General features: G+C 35.7%; 1 protein-coding gene across 6 annotated transcripts in view; it reads left to right on the plus strand.

Annotated features, from left to right (window-relative positions):
* The window catches only part of LOC136848271 (uncharacterized), a 163231-nt gene extending 155197 nt beyond the window's left edge, over window positions 1-8034 (plus strand). For all 6 annotated transcript variants that reach the window (XM_067120661.1, XM_067120657.1, XM_067120658.1 and 3 more), the window contains 5 exons: window positions 3481-3626; window positions 4726-4936; window positions 5832-5992; window positions 6300-6438; window positions 7008-8034. In XM_067120661.1, coding sequence (XP_066976762.1) covers window positions 3481-3626; window positions 4726-4936; window positions 5832-5992; window positions 6300-6438; window positions 7008-7531 — 1181 coding nt within the window. In that variant the 3' untranslated portion in view covers window positions 7532-8034. The remainder of the gene's footprint in view (window positions 1-3480; window positions 3627-4725; window positions 4937-5831; window positions 5993-6299; window positions 6439-7007) is intronic.
* Window positions 8035-14420: the final 6386 nt, after the last annotated feature.

The raw sequence follows: 14420 nt of genomic DNA on the forward strand, positions 1-14420 counted from the left end.
ATTAATGTGGTAGTATTTCTTCTCATAATATTATGATTTTATCAACTTTGAAGTAGATATTTAGGAGATAAGGGTAAACTTTAGACAAAGAGCTAGTTCTCTCTCTCTCTCTCTCTCTCTCTCTCTCTCTCTCTCTCTCTCTCTCTCTCTCTCTCTCTCTTTATCTATCGATCTCTTTATCAATCTGTCCCTTTCTCTTCTTCTATTATCTATCTATCTATCAATCTATATCTATCTCTCATTCTCTCTTTCTCTCTATCTGTCTCTCTTTTTCTCACGCTCTCTCTATCTCTCTATCTGTCCATCTATTTATCTAGTATGTATTCGTCTCTCTCTCTCTCTCTCTCTCTCTCTCTCTCTCTCTCTCTTTATCTATCGATCTCTTTATCAATCTGTCCCTTTCTCTTCTTCTATTATCTATCTATCTATCAATCTATATCTATCTCTCATTCTCTCTTTCTCTCTATCTGTCTCTCTTTTTCTCACGCTCTCTCTATCTCTCTATCTGTCCATCTATTTATCTAGTATGTATTCGTCTCTCTCTCTCTCTCTCTCTCTCTCTCTCTCTCTCTCTCTCTCTACACTGTATATATGTCCTCAACTGGAATCAATTTCAATCTCCAAGAGGAAAATATCATTACTTATTATTTCATCCAATAACAGAGTTAATGTAATATCATAATTAACAAGTAAAAAATGCGCCGAAGTTTCTTCCGCGCAATCGAGTTTTCTGTACAGCCGCTACAGCGTATAATCAAGGCCACCGAAAATAGATCGATCTTTAGGTAGTCTCTGTATAATGCTGTATGAGCCGCGGCCCGTGAAACTTTAACCACGGCCCGGTGGTGGCCTATCCTACATCGTTGCCAGAGGCACGATTATGGCTAACTTTAACCTTAAATAAACTAAAAACTACTGATGCCAGAGGGCTGCAATTTGGTACGTTTGATGATTGGGGGGTGGTTGATCAACATACCAATTTGCAGCCCTCTAGCCTCATTAATTTTTAAGATCTGAGGGCGGACATAGAAAGTGCCGGCGGACAAGCCGGCGCAATAGTTTTCTTTTGCAGAAAACTAAAATTTACATTTTGAAATCAGTTTCATCAAAGCACATTACCTGAATCCCTTCCTCACCCAAACCAGCCTTCTAACTCACCAAAATCCTTTTATTTCTAATTCCATGCGCATCAGGCATCACCGTCCACTTCAAAACTACTCATCCCGTGTGATACAAAATTTTTCATCTTTCGTACAGGGGACGAATTTTAGCATAAAGGCGGCTGAAATGAAGATGGCGATACACCAGAGCGCACTAAACAACTAGATTTCCGAGCTGGGGTGAATGTTTGCCTTTAGAGAGAGAGAGAGAGAGAGAGAGAGAGAGAGAGAGAGACGTGGGCGGGGGGAAAAGGGAGAGGAAGAGAGAGAGAGAGAGGGGAAAGAGAGAGAAAGAAAGAGAAAAAGAAGGAAGGAACAAGAGAGAGAGAGAGAGAAAGAGAAAGAGAGAAAGAGGGTGGCGAACATAGGGTAAGAGAGAGAAAGAGAGTGGGGTGAGAGAGAGAGGGAGAGACAGACAGAGACAGAGACAGACAGAGAGTGGGGGAAGAGAGAGAGAGAGAGAGAGAGAGAGAGAGAGAGAGGGGCGAACATAGGGAAAGAGAGAGAAAGAGAGGGGGAGAGAGAGAGAGAGAGAGAGAGAGAGAGAGAGAGAGAGAGAGAGAGAGAGAGAGAGAGAGAGAGAGTAAAAGCAAGAGAGGAAGAGAAGAAGGGACAAGAGAGAAGGGGGAAGAGTGAGAAAGAAAGAGAAAAAGAGAGAGGGAACAAGAGAGAGAGAGAGAAATAGACAAAGAGGGTGGCGAACATATGGAAAAAGAGAGAGAGAGAGAGAGAGAGAGAGAGAGAGAGAGAGAGAGAGGCGTGTCCAGCCCTGCATAAATTAATGTCGAAACACGTAGAAACGGTCAGAGCTCGCGCTGTGCGAGGCTTCTCAAACATTATTCTTCGAAAGAATTCAGTTCTCGTCAATCACCTCATATTAATGTTTCGTCGGAATGGAAAGAGAATGGAATTGGTTCTCTAATCTAGAGATTAGGATTCATACTGCAAGTCTAAATTTATGCAGCAGGAAAATTGGAAAATGTAAATATTGAGTTTCTCTGCCCTGTTAATGGCTCGGTTTATCCCAACGCAGCTCATTGACTTCTCTCTCTCTCTCTCTCTCTCTCTCTCTCTCTCTCTCTCTCTCTCTCTCTCTCTCTCTCTGTCTCTCTCTCTCTCATACATACACATCCATACATACTAAGAATATCTCTCTCTTTTCTACGCGCGTACGTACCGAGGAGTTCTCTCTCTCTCTCTCTCTCTCTCTCTCTCTCTCTCTCTCTCTCTCTCTCTCTCATATATATACATACAGCCACACGAGCGTACATACCAAAACTCTCTCTCCATATGACCCTTGAGAATTAAAATACCTGTAATACGTATTTATCAATACCTTATGCTACCCGGTGAATCTATCATTAACAAGCTTTTTTAAGCTCCGTAGAGTCACGTCAGTATCTGGAACAGAGATCAATAGAAAGTGTACCCCCATCAAGGCAGTACATTGTAGCTTGGTCATTTTCTTTTTATTTTTTTATTTTATTTTTTTGCACCCAATGGACCGTGAGGGATTTATGTTCCTGAAGAGACTTAATAGTTTGCGTACTGTACGTATGTGTGTATACATATTATATAGACATGTGTGTATGTTCCTGTGTATATGTGTGCGTGTACGTGTATATATTATATACATAAATGTATGTATATATACATATATATATGAAAATATATATATGTATATATATACATATATTTACATATATACATATATATAATTAAATATATTCGCACCTGTCCTCATATCATATGACCTTACCTCTCTGAATCTCTGTATTGCTTCAGTCAAATTAACATCAAATTTTTGTACATCTAAAAACAAAAACAATAAAAAAATACTAAGAAAACGAAAATATTGAGAGACAGAGATAGGTATTCTCACTTCATTTACAGGGACAATAGCTTGAATGGGACCCACAGAATTCTGTTCGTTCACGAATAATGAAATCATTTGTATTCGCGTGGTTCGTTCAGGAATACTTTCTTCCCTTTCTACTGGTCTGTAAAATGTAGATAATAATAATAATAATAATAATAATAATAATAATAATAATAATAATAATAATAATAATAATAATAATAATAAATAGGTCAATTTTTGTACAGTATTAAGATAGAAGAGAAAAGAATTGTAAGGAAAATTGAGAAGAATCAATATAAGATTAACTCGAACGATGCAGCCATCTAATCTTTATTATTATTATTATTATTATTATTATTATTATTATTATTATTATTATTATTATTATTATTATTATTATTATTATTATTATTATTCATAATAATAATAATAATACGACCTACTGAATTCCTTTCGCAGGTACATTGGCCTATGACCCAGAGTCCAGCATCACAGGGCTCTACACCGGCCCATATTTCGACCCCCTGGCCAAAAGGAACCTGAGTGCCCATCTTGGGGAGCGGGCCACCCTCCCATGCACCGTCAGACAACTGGGAGATAAATCTGTGAGTTGGCTTAGTCTCTTCATTCAGATATAACCAGTTATTTTGTTTCATCTGCTTTTTAACCCTTTTACTTTAACTCCAAATCGTGCAACCGGAACTTCAGAAATTCAAGTGGAGATCCAATGCATTACCACCCTATACTATTCTCCTTGCATATTAATACATTTTTATCTATTTGTTAATTTATTCATTTATTCTTTACTCTTTTAACAAATGAGATCTCTTTTGTCTGTATTTCCCCTTACCTCCTCTGACTTCTTCCTAATGAACACCATATTCTTTGGAAGCTTGAATTCCAAGTCAGTGGCCCTTTCGGTGGGCTTGTTCCATATGAATAGGGTTCATCTTCTGAACAATAATAATAATTCCCTCTTCCCTCCTTCAGTCTTACTGTACAAGTCCTCTAGCTGTAATGTCTCAGTCCAACTGCTGGGTTTTCCCCTTGTTCTATCTTTAGATCCTTGTACTTCATCTTCTGTAATTTCTGGATCTCTCTATCTTGCTGTCCAAATACTGTGACGCCCTCGTTTTCACTCTCTTGAAGCGCTGAATGGCTGAAAGTGCCCCAGTGCTTGGCTTCACAAGCTAAAACTTAGTAAATCAATCAAATCAAACCAATATTCTTGCATTTACCATTGCCTAATGTCACAGTCAAGGTTATGTGACATCATATTCCTTCAGTAAAATAAGAAGAAATCCTTCAATAAAAGAAAAAGTAAAAAATTTATTCAGCAAAAGATGTCCACCCATGAAAATATCACTGTCTTCATATTTTATCTCTTCTTTCTTCTCCCGCTTGGAAATGTGCTCAGGTGTCCTGGGAGAGGAGATTAATGTATACGATTTCTTCTTCTTCTTGAAAATGCTCAGGGTGAGGAGATCCACGTTTGCAATTTCTTCCTCTTCTTCTAGAAAATGCCTTGTCTCCTGTGTGAGGAGATCAGTGTTCACAATTTCTTCTTCTTGAAAATGCTCAGGTCTCCTATGTGACGAGATCCATGTTTACAATTTCTTCTTCTTCTTGAAAATGCTTAAGTCTCCTGGGTAAAGAGATCCATGTTTACATTCTCTACTTCTTCTTCTTCTTGAAAACTCTCAGGTCTCCTGGGTGAGGATGAGAGACGCCGACATCCTGACGGTGGACAGGTACACCTTTGTCGGGGACGAGAGGTTCGAGTCCCACTTCTCAGAGACTCGGGAGACCTGGAGTCTTATTATCAAGTATGTCCAGGAGAGGGATGCTGGGCTCTACGAATGCCAGGTGTCGACTGAACCTAAGATGAGCCAACTCTTCAATCTTCGAGTTGTTGGTAAGGAGTCTTTGGTGGAAGTCTTGCTGTCTGAAGTATTTGACAGATTAGATGAGTAATCAGGCCAAATGTCCTGCTGTCTGAGGTGTTTGACAGACTATTTGAGGATTTAGGTAGAAAATATTCTGTCTGAGGTGTTTGACAGACTGTTTGAGGATTTAGGTTAAAAAATCTTACTTTCTGAGGTATTTGAAAGACTATTTGAGAATTTAGGTAAAAACATTCTAACTTTCTGAGGTGTTTGACAGACTACTTGAGGATTTAGGTAAAAATTCTAACTTTCTGAGGTATGTGAAAGACAATTTGAGTATTTAAGTAAAAATTCTAACTTTCTTGGGTGTTTTAAAGACTATTTGAGGAATTAAGTAAAAATTCTTACTTTCTGAGGTATCTGAAAGACTATTTGAATATTTAGGCAAAAATTCTTACTTTCTGACGTATCTGAAAGACTATTTGAGTGTTTAGGTAAAACTCTTACTATCTCAGGTATTTGACAGACTATTGGAGTATTTAGGTAAAAGTTCTTACTGTCTGAGGCATTTGACAGACTATTTGAGTATTTAGGTAAAAATCCTTACTGTCTGAGGTATCCGAAAGTCTATTTGAGGATTTAGGTAAAAATTCGTACTTTCTAAGGTATTTGAAAGACTATTTGAGTATTTTGGTAAAACCTCCTCCTATCTCAGATATTTGACAGACTATTTGAGTAATTAGGTAAATATTCTTACTTTCTGAGGTATCTGAAAGACTATTTGAGTATTTAGGTAAAATTTTCTTAATGTCTGAGGTATCTGAAAGACTATTTGAGTATTTAGGTAAAAATTCTTACTATCTCAGGTATTTGACAGACTGTTTGAGTAATTAGGTAAAACTTTTTTTTCTCGTCTCATTCCAGTTCCCAAAGTAGAAATCATCCCGCCAGGAGACAGATACATGAAGGCCGGAAGCAGAGTTCAGATCGACTGCCACATAAAGAATGTGGTCATGTTGCCAGACTACATATTCTGGTACCATGGAGACGTCAGACTGATGGAAAACAAGGAGCCTAATATACTGGTAAGGGTATGAGCTAGTTTTTTTTCTGAATTTCTGTACTGCTATGTGTGTGAGTTGACTTGAAGATGATGCTAAGTTTAAGATGAAACCGGTCAGGATTAGCTAGTAGTGTTTTTTTTGTTTTGGCTGTGGTTAATCTGTGTATATAGAATATATGGCATGGTGATTCTAAGTTTATACAGTATATATATATGTGTGTGTGTGTATGTATGTATATTTATATATATATATATATATATATATATATATATATATATATATGCATACATACATATACATATACATACTCATCAACTCCCTCCCATAGGTGACGGTGAAACGCACAGGACCTGAGGCAATAACATCGACTCTCACGATTCTGGAAGTTCCTGCAGAATCCACGGGAAACTACACTTGTATGCCATCGAATCTTCACGCGTCGTCTGTCAATCTCCACGTCCTGAACGGTGAGTAAGGAGGAAATTGAATAAAACAGGGGAAAGAAAACGTGTGAGAACGAAGGGAAGAATAAACAGTTAAATCCATGGAACAGTTGCTAAAGGCATGATTTTTAAGATAGGGTGAGGAAAGTGGAGTAATAGATAGAAATAGGATAAGAGAAGTGAAATAATAATATCAATAATATTTTTAATCATAATAATGATAATGATATTATTATTATTATTATTATTATTATATTAATAACGACAAAAACAACAAAGATAATATTATGTATAATAATAATAACAATAATAATAAAAAGAATAATAATAATAATTAGATCAGAGGAGCTAGACGAAAAATTTAATTCAGGCAATTCAAGGGAAGTGATTCAAAATCTTATATATACCACACCTAGGGCTTAATGACCAAAAATGCTGAAACCTTAGAAAATAAATTATTGATTACAGAGGGAATTCTAGGTACGCTACTCTCTGAATTGAGTGTCAAGAATTTGTCAAGAATTTATCGAGAATTTGTCAAGATTTACGTCCTCACTGATCAGTATTTTTTCTTTATTATTTTTTATTCACAGAGAAAAACCCAGAGGCCATGCAGGGCGAGCGTAATACCTCATCAAGGCTGAGTGGACCAAGCTGCTATCAACTACTGCTCATGCTCTTCTTAGTACTTCTGAAGTTCGAATCGGCCTCCCTGACGGTGCTGATGGAGGAAATAGAGCTCAAATTCAAACCAAAGGGAATTCAGTCTCCTCAGGAGGGCGTAAAGCAGTCGTCGGTGGTGGGTAATTCAGGTATCATGGTATTCCCGAAGAGAGCTCTGCTCTCGTCCTTGGCAGTGTGTTTATCGGTATTTTCGCCTATTGACAATCCTCTCTCCTCTTTTCCGAGACTTTCCCCATTCCCTTTCTCTTCTGGATGGGATGTCGAGTCGTATTTGGGGCAATTTTCACTCTCTAAGTACTTTCACTCGAGGAAAAGCAATGCTAAAATGCCTACCCTCTCTGGTGGCTTAGCTAAGCCAAACATGACTCACTGCATAGAAAACGGGAATGGACTCGGTGACGTCACGTCATCCGCCATGGACGTCAGTGGCTGATCGGCTCCCTCGCCCCACGGAACATCCGCTGATTATCCTTCAGAGGACTTCAGTTGGATCGAAGTCCTTCGGGATCACCTGACCCAGATGGTCTTCTTCGGCGAGGAGTTTTGACACTGCGGACGAAGGAAGGTCTTCGTTACAATTCATTCATGTGCATTTTGTTTTCCATAAACGAAACCCTTTCACCGGGGAAAGGTGGCCCCTCTACTGGAGTCTGTATGTCAGGAGAGAGACAGAGGTGACGAAAGCCTACGGAGAAAGCTGACGAAGGGAGAGGCAAGGAGAGGAAGGAAGAGCCAATGCGTAAACTAAGAATAAAAGGAGTACAGTATTTGTGATCGTTGTTTAAAAAAAAAATGTTTAAAACTAAATAAAAAAAAAAAATATTAACTATATACTCGTATATGACGAATTCTTGTATATATGTACATGTAAATAGGAGATTATTCCTTGTGTATGCCCATGGATTCAATGATTAAAATAAAGACACCCTAACTGTATAATAGGTGTTCTGATTATTGTCCTCGAGAATAGTAGTCTTAATTTATAAAGTTATACAAAAAACTGTTTGCTTTTATTTCTGAACCAATATGTCACTAATGTTAAATTGTTCCTTATTTTTCAAATTGTGCTGAGAGAATAATGATAATAATAATGATGATGATAATAATGATAATAATAATAATTATTATTATTATTATTATTATTATTATTATTATTATTATTATTTGGATAGGTGAATATTTGTGGATGGAAAATTCTTCTTCATTCAAGCATATATATATATATATATATATATATATATATATATATATATATATATATATATATATATATATACGTGTGTGTGTGTATATATAGTATATATATATATATATATATATATATATATATATATATATATATATATATATATATATATATATATATATATATATATACATATATGCATACATTCACTTTGTCCCCATCTCTTTCCTACCTTTCTACCCATTCCTCCCTCGGTGCCTCATGCCTCATGTATTTCTCATTCGAAGTCGTCCCGACCACCTTTACCCCTACGTAATTTCATTACTTCTCTCCCAGTCTCTCCTCTACTCGTCTTCCCGACTTATTATCCTCGGTCTCTCTCATACGCTGATGATGGACTCTCTGCCCATCTAATGGAGTCGATCACACTCGTTTATTAATTATGAATCTGGCAGAATCTACGTGGCGTCGCCTTCGTTGATATCATTATCATTTATTATTATTATCATTAGCTCTGTCTGTCTTCATTATCATATTCATCGTCCTCATCGCCTCGTGACGCCAAAAGCTCAACAATCTTAAATACCAATGGTGGACCCACGGAAGTTTGTAAGTGCTTGACTGTGTCTACGTTTGAAGGGCGTATTCACCCGGGCTAATAATTAGTGGAAGAATTGCTTATTTTTATGAGAGAGAGAGAGAGAGAGAGAGAGAGAGAGAGAGAGAGAGAGAGAGCATTCTGTAAGTTATCATTTGTATCTACCTCTGTGATGTATTTACACGGATTAATAATTGGTGGGATAATTGTATATCTACTTAGAGAGAGAGAGAGAGAGAGAGAGAGAGAGAGAGAGAGAGAGAGAGAGAGAGAGAAAGCCTGTAAGTGTTCATTTGTATCTACCTCTGTGACGTATTTGCACGGACTTATATTCGGTGAAAAATTACGTATTTTCATAGAGAGAGAGAGAGAGAGAGAGAGAGAGAGAGAGAGAGAGAGAGAGCGAGTTGCATAGTTAATTAGAGCTTGCATTTTCATGAAGCGCCTGAATAGTTTCTCAAACAACTTCATTAAATATTCCTGGAAACTCGCTGAGCGTGCATTGCACAACTTTTTTGCAACCGCTGCTTAATAATCAGAGTTTCTTTGAAAATACACCAGACTGAATTTTCTCTCCCGCTCTATTTCCAAGGATAACGAGACTTGTTCTCTTTCTAATTTACCTTTGTTTCGACGACTAGAATATAAAGAAGTTTGTGTTTATGGGAAAGTCCAAACAGAGAAAGATGAAAAACGGTCAGTTAATATAATGCTTGGGCTAAATAGAGTCTCACCTTGTTATATTCTCTGATACATTTTAATACGAAATTAGATTAATATTTGCAACACAATTCTATTTCGTTTTGTTTACTTACGTGGGTGACTGTACAAGAGCATTTCAGCTTTTTTGAGGTCGTAAATAATTGGCCTACAACTGAATACACTAATTGATGTTATTATAATTATAATTTTGAGTCGTAAATAATTAACCTAGACTGGAATACACAAATTGATTTTAATATAATTATAAATCTGTGTTGTAAATAACCTAGGTTTCAATACACTAATTGATATTACTATAACTATAATTTTGAGTCTTAAATAATTAACCTAGGTGTAAATACACTAATTGATGTTACTATAATTATAATTTCGAGTCGTAAATAATTAACTTAGACTGGAATACATTAATTGATTTTTTAGTATAATTATGATTTTGAGTCGTGAATAATTATCCTTAAATTGAATACACTAATTGATGTTACTATAATTATAATTTTGAGTTGTAAATAATTAACGTAGGCTTAACTACACTAATTGATGTTACTACAATTATGAAAATAGTTAACCTAGGCTTATATACACTAATTGATGTTACTATAATTATAATTTCGACTCGTAAAAAATTAACCTAGACTTGATACACTAATTGATGTTTCTGCAAAAAAATAAGGAAAACAGATCGATGCTTAGTTCGTACATACAAATGTATACAATTTTTTTCCTCTCACGGCATTATAAAGAATTCTACGGTGCTTATAAAAGTGGCACGGGAAAATCATTAACGTTTATAAAAGTGGTCTAGGAAAATCATTCACGTTTTCAAAGGTGGCCCCATGAAAACTATCAACTTTTTTAACGTGGCCAGGAAAATCATTAACGTTTTCAAAAGTAACCCAGGAAAATTATCAACTTTTTTAAAGTGGCCCAGGAAAATCATTAATGTTTTTTAAAAGTGGTCCAGGAAAATTATTAATGTTTTTAATAGTGGACCAGGAAAATCATTAACTTTTTCAAAGTGGTCCAGGAAAATCATTAACGTTTTGTAAAAGTTGTCCAAGAAAATCATTCGCGTTTTTAAAGGTGGTCCAGGAAAATCATTAACGTTTTTTAAAAGTGGCCCAGGAAAATCATTAATGTTTTTGATAGTGGACCAGGGAAATCATAAACGTTTTTTAAAAGTGGCCCAGGAAAATTATTAACGTTTTTAGGAGTGGCCCAGGAAACTCATTAACGTTTTTTAAAAGTTGTCCAGGAAAATCATTCACGTTTTTAAAAGTGGCTCGGGAAAATCATTAACATTTCAAAAGTGACCCAGAAAAATTATCAACTTTTTAAAGTAGCCCAGGACAATTATTAATGTTTTTAATAGTGGCCCCGGAAAATCATCAACATTTTTAACAGTGGTCCAGGAAAATCATTAACATTTTTAAAAATGGCCTAGGAAAATTATTAATGTTTTTAATAGTGGACCAGGAAAATCATTAACGTTTTTAATAATGGACCATGAAAACATTAACGTTTTTAAAAGTGGTCCAGGAAAATCATTAACGTTTTTGACAGTGGGCCAGGAAAATCATAAACGTTTTTTAAAAGTGGCCCGGGAAAATCATTAACATTATTAACCTAATTTCAGGGGATTGATATCTGCCTCACGTACGTCATAAAAATTCCAAGAAAACTCAGAGTTTTAAACAAACTTTGCTCAAAGAAACAGACGAGGAAGGTTTGGTGGGGGGGGGGAGCAGAGGAACTACTTCCACTTACTTTTTGGGACTCAGAAATTACCCCCTCCACTAACCCCCCCCCCCCCACCCCCCAAGGCCCCTGGGCCAAGAGAATGAAAGTAACTGAGAAAAGAGCAGACAGTTTTACGGCACTTTGGATCACTTTTATGAGGTACTGCTTGTTAAAATGAAGAAAAAATATAAAAAAGAGAAATGAATTATGCCATTCGAGTGCTCAGTATAATAATTGTTCAACATGATTCATCTGGAGCATTCTTTTTATTTTTTTTTTTTAGTGCTTGGTAAAGTTTTCTACTTAAGATAAGTAGGCTTTTGTTGAAGGACATGGCACTCGCGTGAGATAGCGCCATTTTGCTACAAGGAAAGAATGGTCTGTTCATGGACAAACTCTGTCATTAATCCATCCAGTATTTTTGTCTTTAAAAAATTTTATTTTCATTTTTTTTGACAGAATAGCAAAAGTATATTTATATACATATGTATAAATGATATATATAGTTATATATATTTTATTTTTGGCTTGATACTTTGTACTTTATCGTCTTAGTGGTTCTTCATCTTTATTTTTTGTTTTATATTTTACTTTCAGGTGTTAGGCAGTAAACCAGCTTTGTTTATTTCCATTCCATATCCTTTGTTTGAGTTTGCTTCTTTATCAGATCTGTTCTTTGTTTCAGCAACTGATGAATATATATATATATATATATATATATATATATATATATATATATATATATATATATATATATATATATATATATATATATATATATATATATATTATATATATATATATAATATATGTATATATTATATAATTTTTACACGCATGACTTTATATCTTCACAAGTATTAACCAAATATCGTTTGATATTGAATCCACTATACCTACGGAATAACTCACTCCCAACGTAATTTTTTTTTATAATTTACCTACATATTTTCTATTTATTTATTAGTTTTTAACTTATTTTTTTTTCTTTTACAATAAGAAATCTCTTTTTACTCTATTTCCCATTACCCTCCGTTACTTCACTCTGGAAGCTTGAATTTCAAGACAATGGCCCCTGTGATGGGCTTGTCCCATCTGAAAAGGGTTCATATTCTAAATAATAATAATAATAATAATAATAATAATAATAATAATAATAATAATAATAATAATAATAATAATAATCAATTTCCTAACATAGTATTCTCATTATCTATTACAACAAGATCTCGACATAGAATCATTCCATCTTCCTCAAATAAAAAAAAATAAGCTCAGTAAGAAATGGTTAAAAAAATTCAAGGTGACTCACCTTTTCGCCTGCCGAAAATTCTCGAGAGCAGGAACCACTTCCCAGGTGTTAAGTGAAGCGATGCTTGGTGTGGGCTGCTTACCATAATCGAATCGTCTGCGGCGCATGGCCGCTTGCCTCTAAAATTTCATTGGGACTTGCTGTCTGCATAATCAGAATGGGCGTAATGGGTGGCCCATTAGCCGAAAGACCAGTGCGGTACTGGGTTCGTTTGTATTCGCGTCCGGGGAAATAGAGATGTGAGTGAATTTTGTCATCAGAGGCTAGAGGTCTGCAAATTGGAATCTTGATCACCCACCCTTCAATCATCAAACATCCCAAATTGCAGCCCTCTAGCCTCAGTAGTTTTTATTTTATTCAAGGTTAAAGTTAGCCATAATTGTGCGTCTGGCAGCGATACAGGACAAGCCACTACCGGGCCGTGGTTAAAGTTTCATGGGCCGCGGCTCATACAGCATTATACCGAGACCACCGAAAGATAGATCTATTTCCGATGGCCTTAATTATAGTACGCTGTAGCAGCGGCTGTACAGAAAACTCGATCGCGCCGAAGAAACTTCGGCGCATTTTTTACTTATTTATATCTGTCGTTTACCAAACATAAAAGTATTCTAACCCCATCTGTTGACAAATTCATCGACATAAATAAATGCTTCTCAGATAGATGGCTTCCCCCTGTGTGCATTTATATGCGAACGAATCCAATCTTTACAGGACAAATACGCTTTCATTCCAACCGTATATGAGTTTTCAGTCCGTCTAACGCTGGGGACGCTTTGTCACACTTTGTCATCCTTTGTCACGCTTTAATCCTTTATCGTCGCCCCCTCCGTCCTCAGTTTCCCTTTGTCACATCCATTATCTTTCCCCCCGCGATTTCCTTTCTTGCGTTAATCGAATTTATAACCGTTTATTGGACTTTATCACAATCGCTTAATGACGAGAAGATTGAAGCATTGCTATTGTTTTGCTTTGAATGTTTATGCTGGACGTTGTCGAGATCGTTTTAGAATGACATGTATAGTTGGATAGATAGATAGATAGATAGATAGAGAGAGAGAGAGAGAGAGAGAGAGAGAGAGACATACATACATACATACATATATATACATATATATATGTATATATACTGTATATATATATTAATTATGTATACATATACAAATATATATATATATATATATATATATATATATATATATATATATATATATATATATATATATATATATATATATATATATATATATAGAGTATCTAGTATTTGGTATTACCAATGAAAAACGAAACCATCTTATTTATCTCCATCTTCCAGTTTTCACTGAGACTTTTAGTGTCATTGCGATCCGATCGTTGAGCAGAAATGTAAAAATTTCCAATACTCTTATCTTTTCATGTGTGAAAAAAAACTCTGCTAATGGAACCATTACGAGGAGAATAAAACCTCATTATCCGGCGCATCTTTTTTCTGTTCTATTGGAGGGGAAAGTTCATCCTTACCTGCTCTTCCAATCAATAGAACTGAACGACAGTATTTACTGATTGATAAACATCAAGAATGTGTTAGTTGTACCAAGCATCGAATTCACATTAGTTCGAAAGGTACGGATATCTTTCTGGTAAGATATTAACTGTCAGCACTTTTTTCTGTCCGCACTTTTTCTGTCCGCCCTCAGATCTTAAAAATTGCTGAGGCTAGAGGGCTGCAAATTGGTACGTTGGTCACCCACCCTCCAGTCATCAAGCATACCAAATTGCAGCCCTCT

Source organism: Macrobrachium rosenbergii, chromosome 18, assembly GCF_040412425.1.
Source record: "Macrobrachium rosenbergii isolate ZJJX-2024 chromosome 18, ASM4041242v1, whole genome shotgun sequence".
Classification (NCBI taxonomy): Eukaryota; Metazoa; Arthropoda; class Malacostraca; order Decapoda; family Palaemonidae; genus Macrobrachium; species Macrobrachium rosenbergii.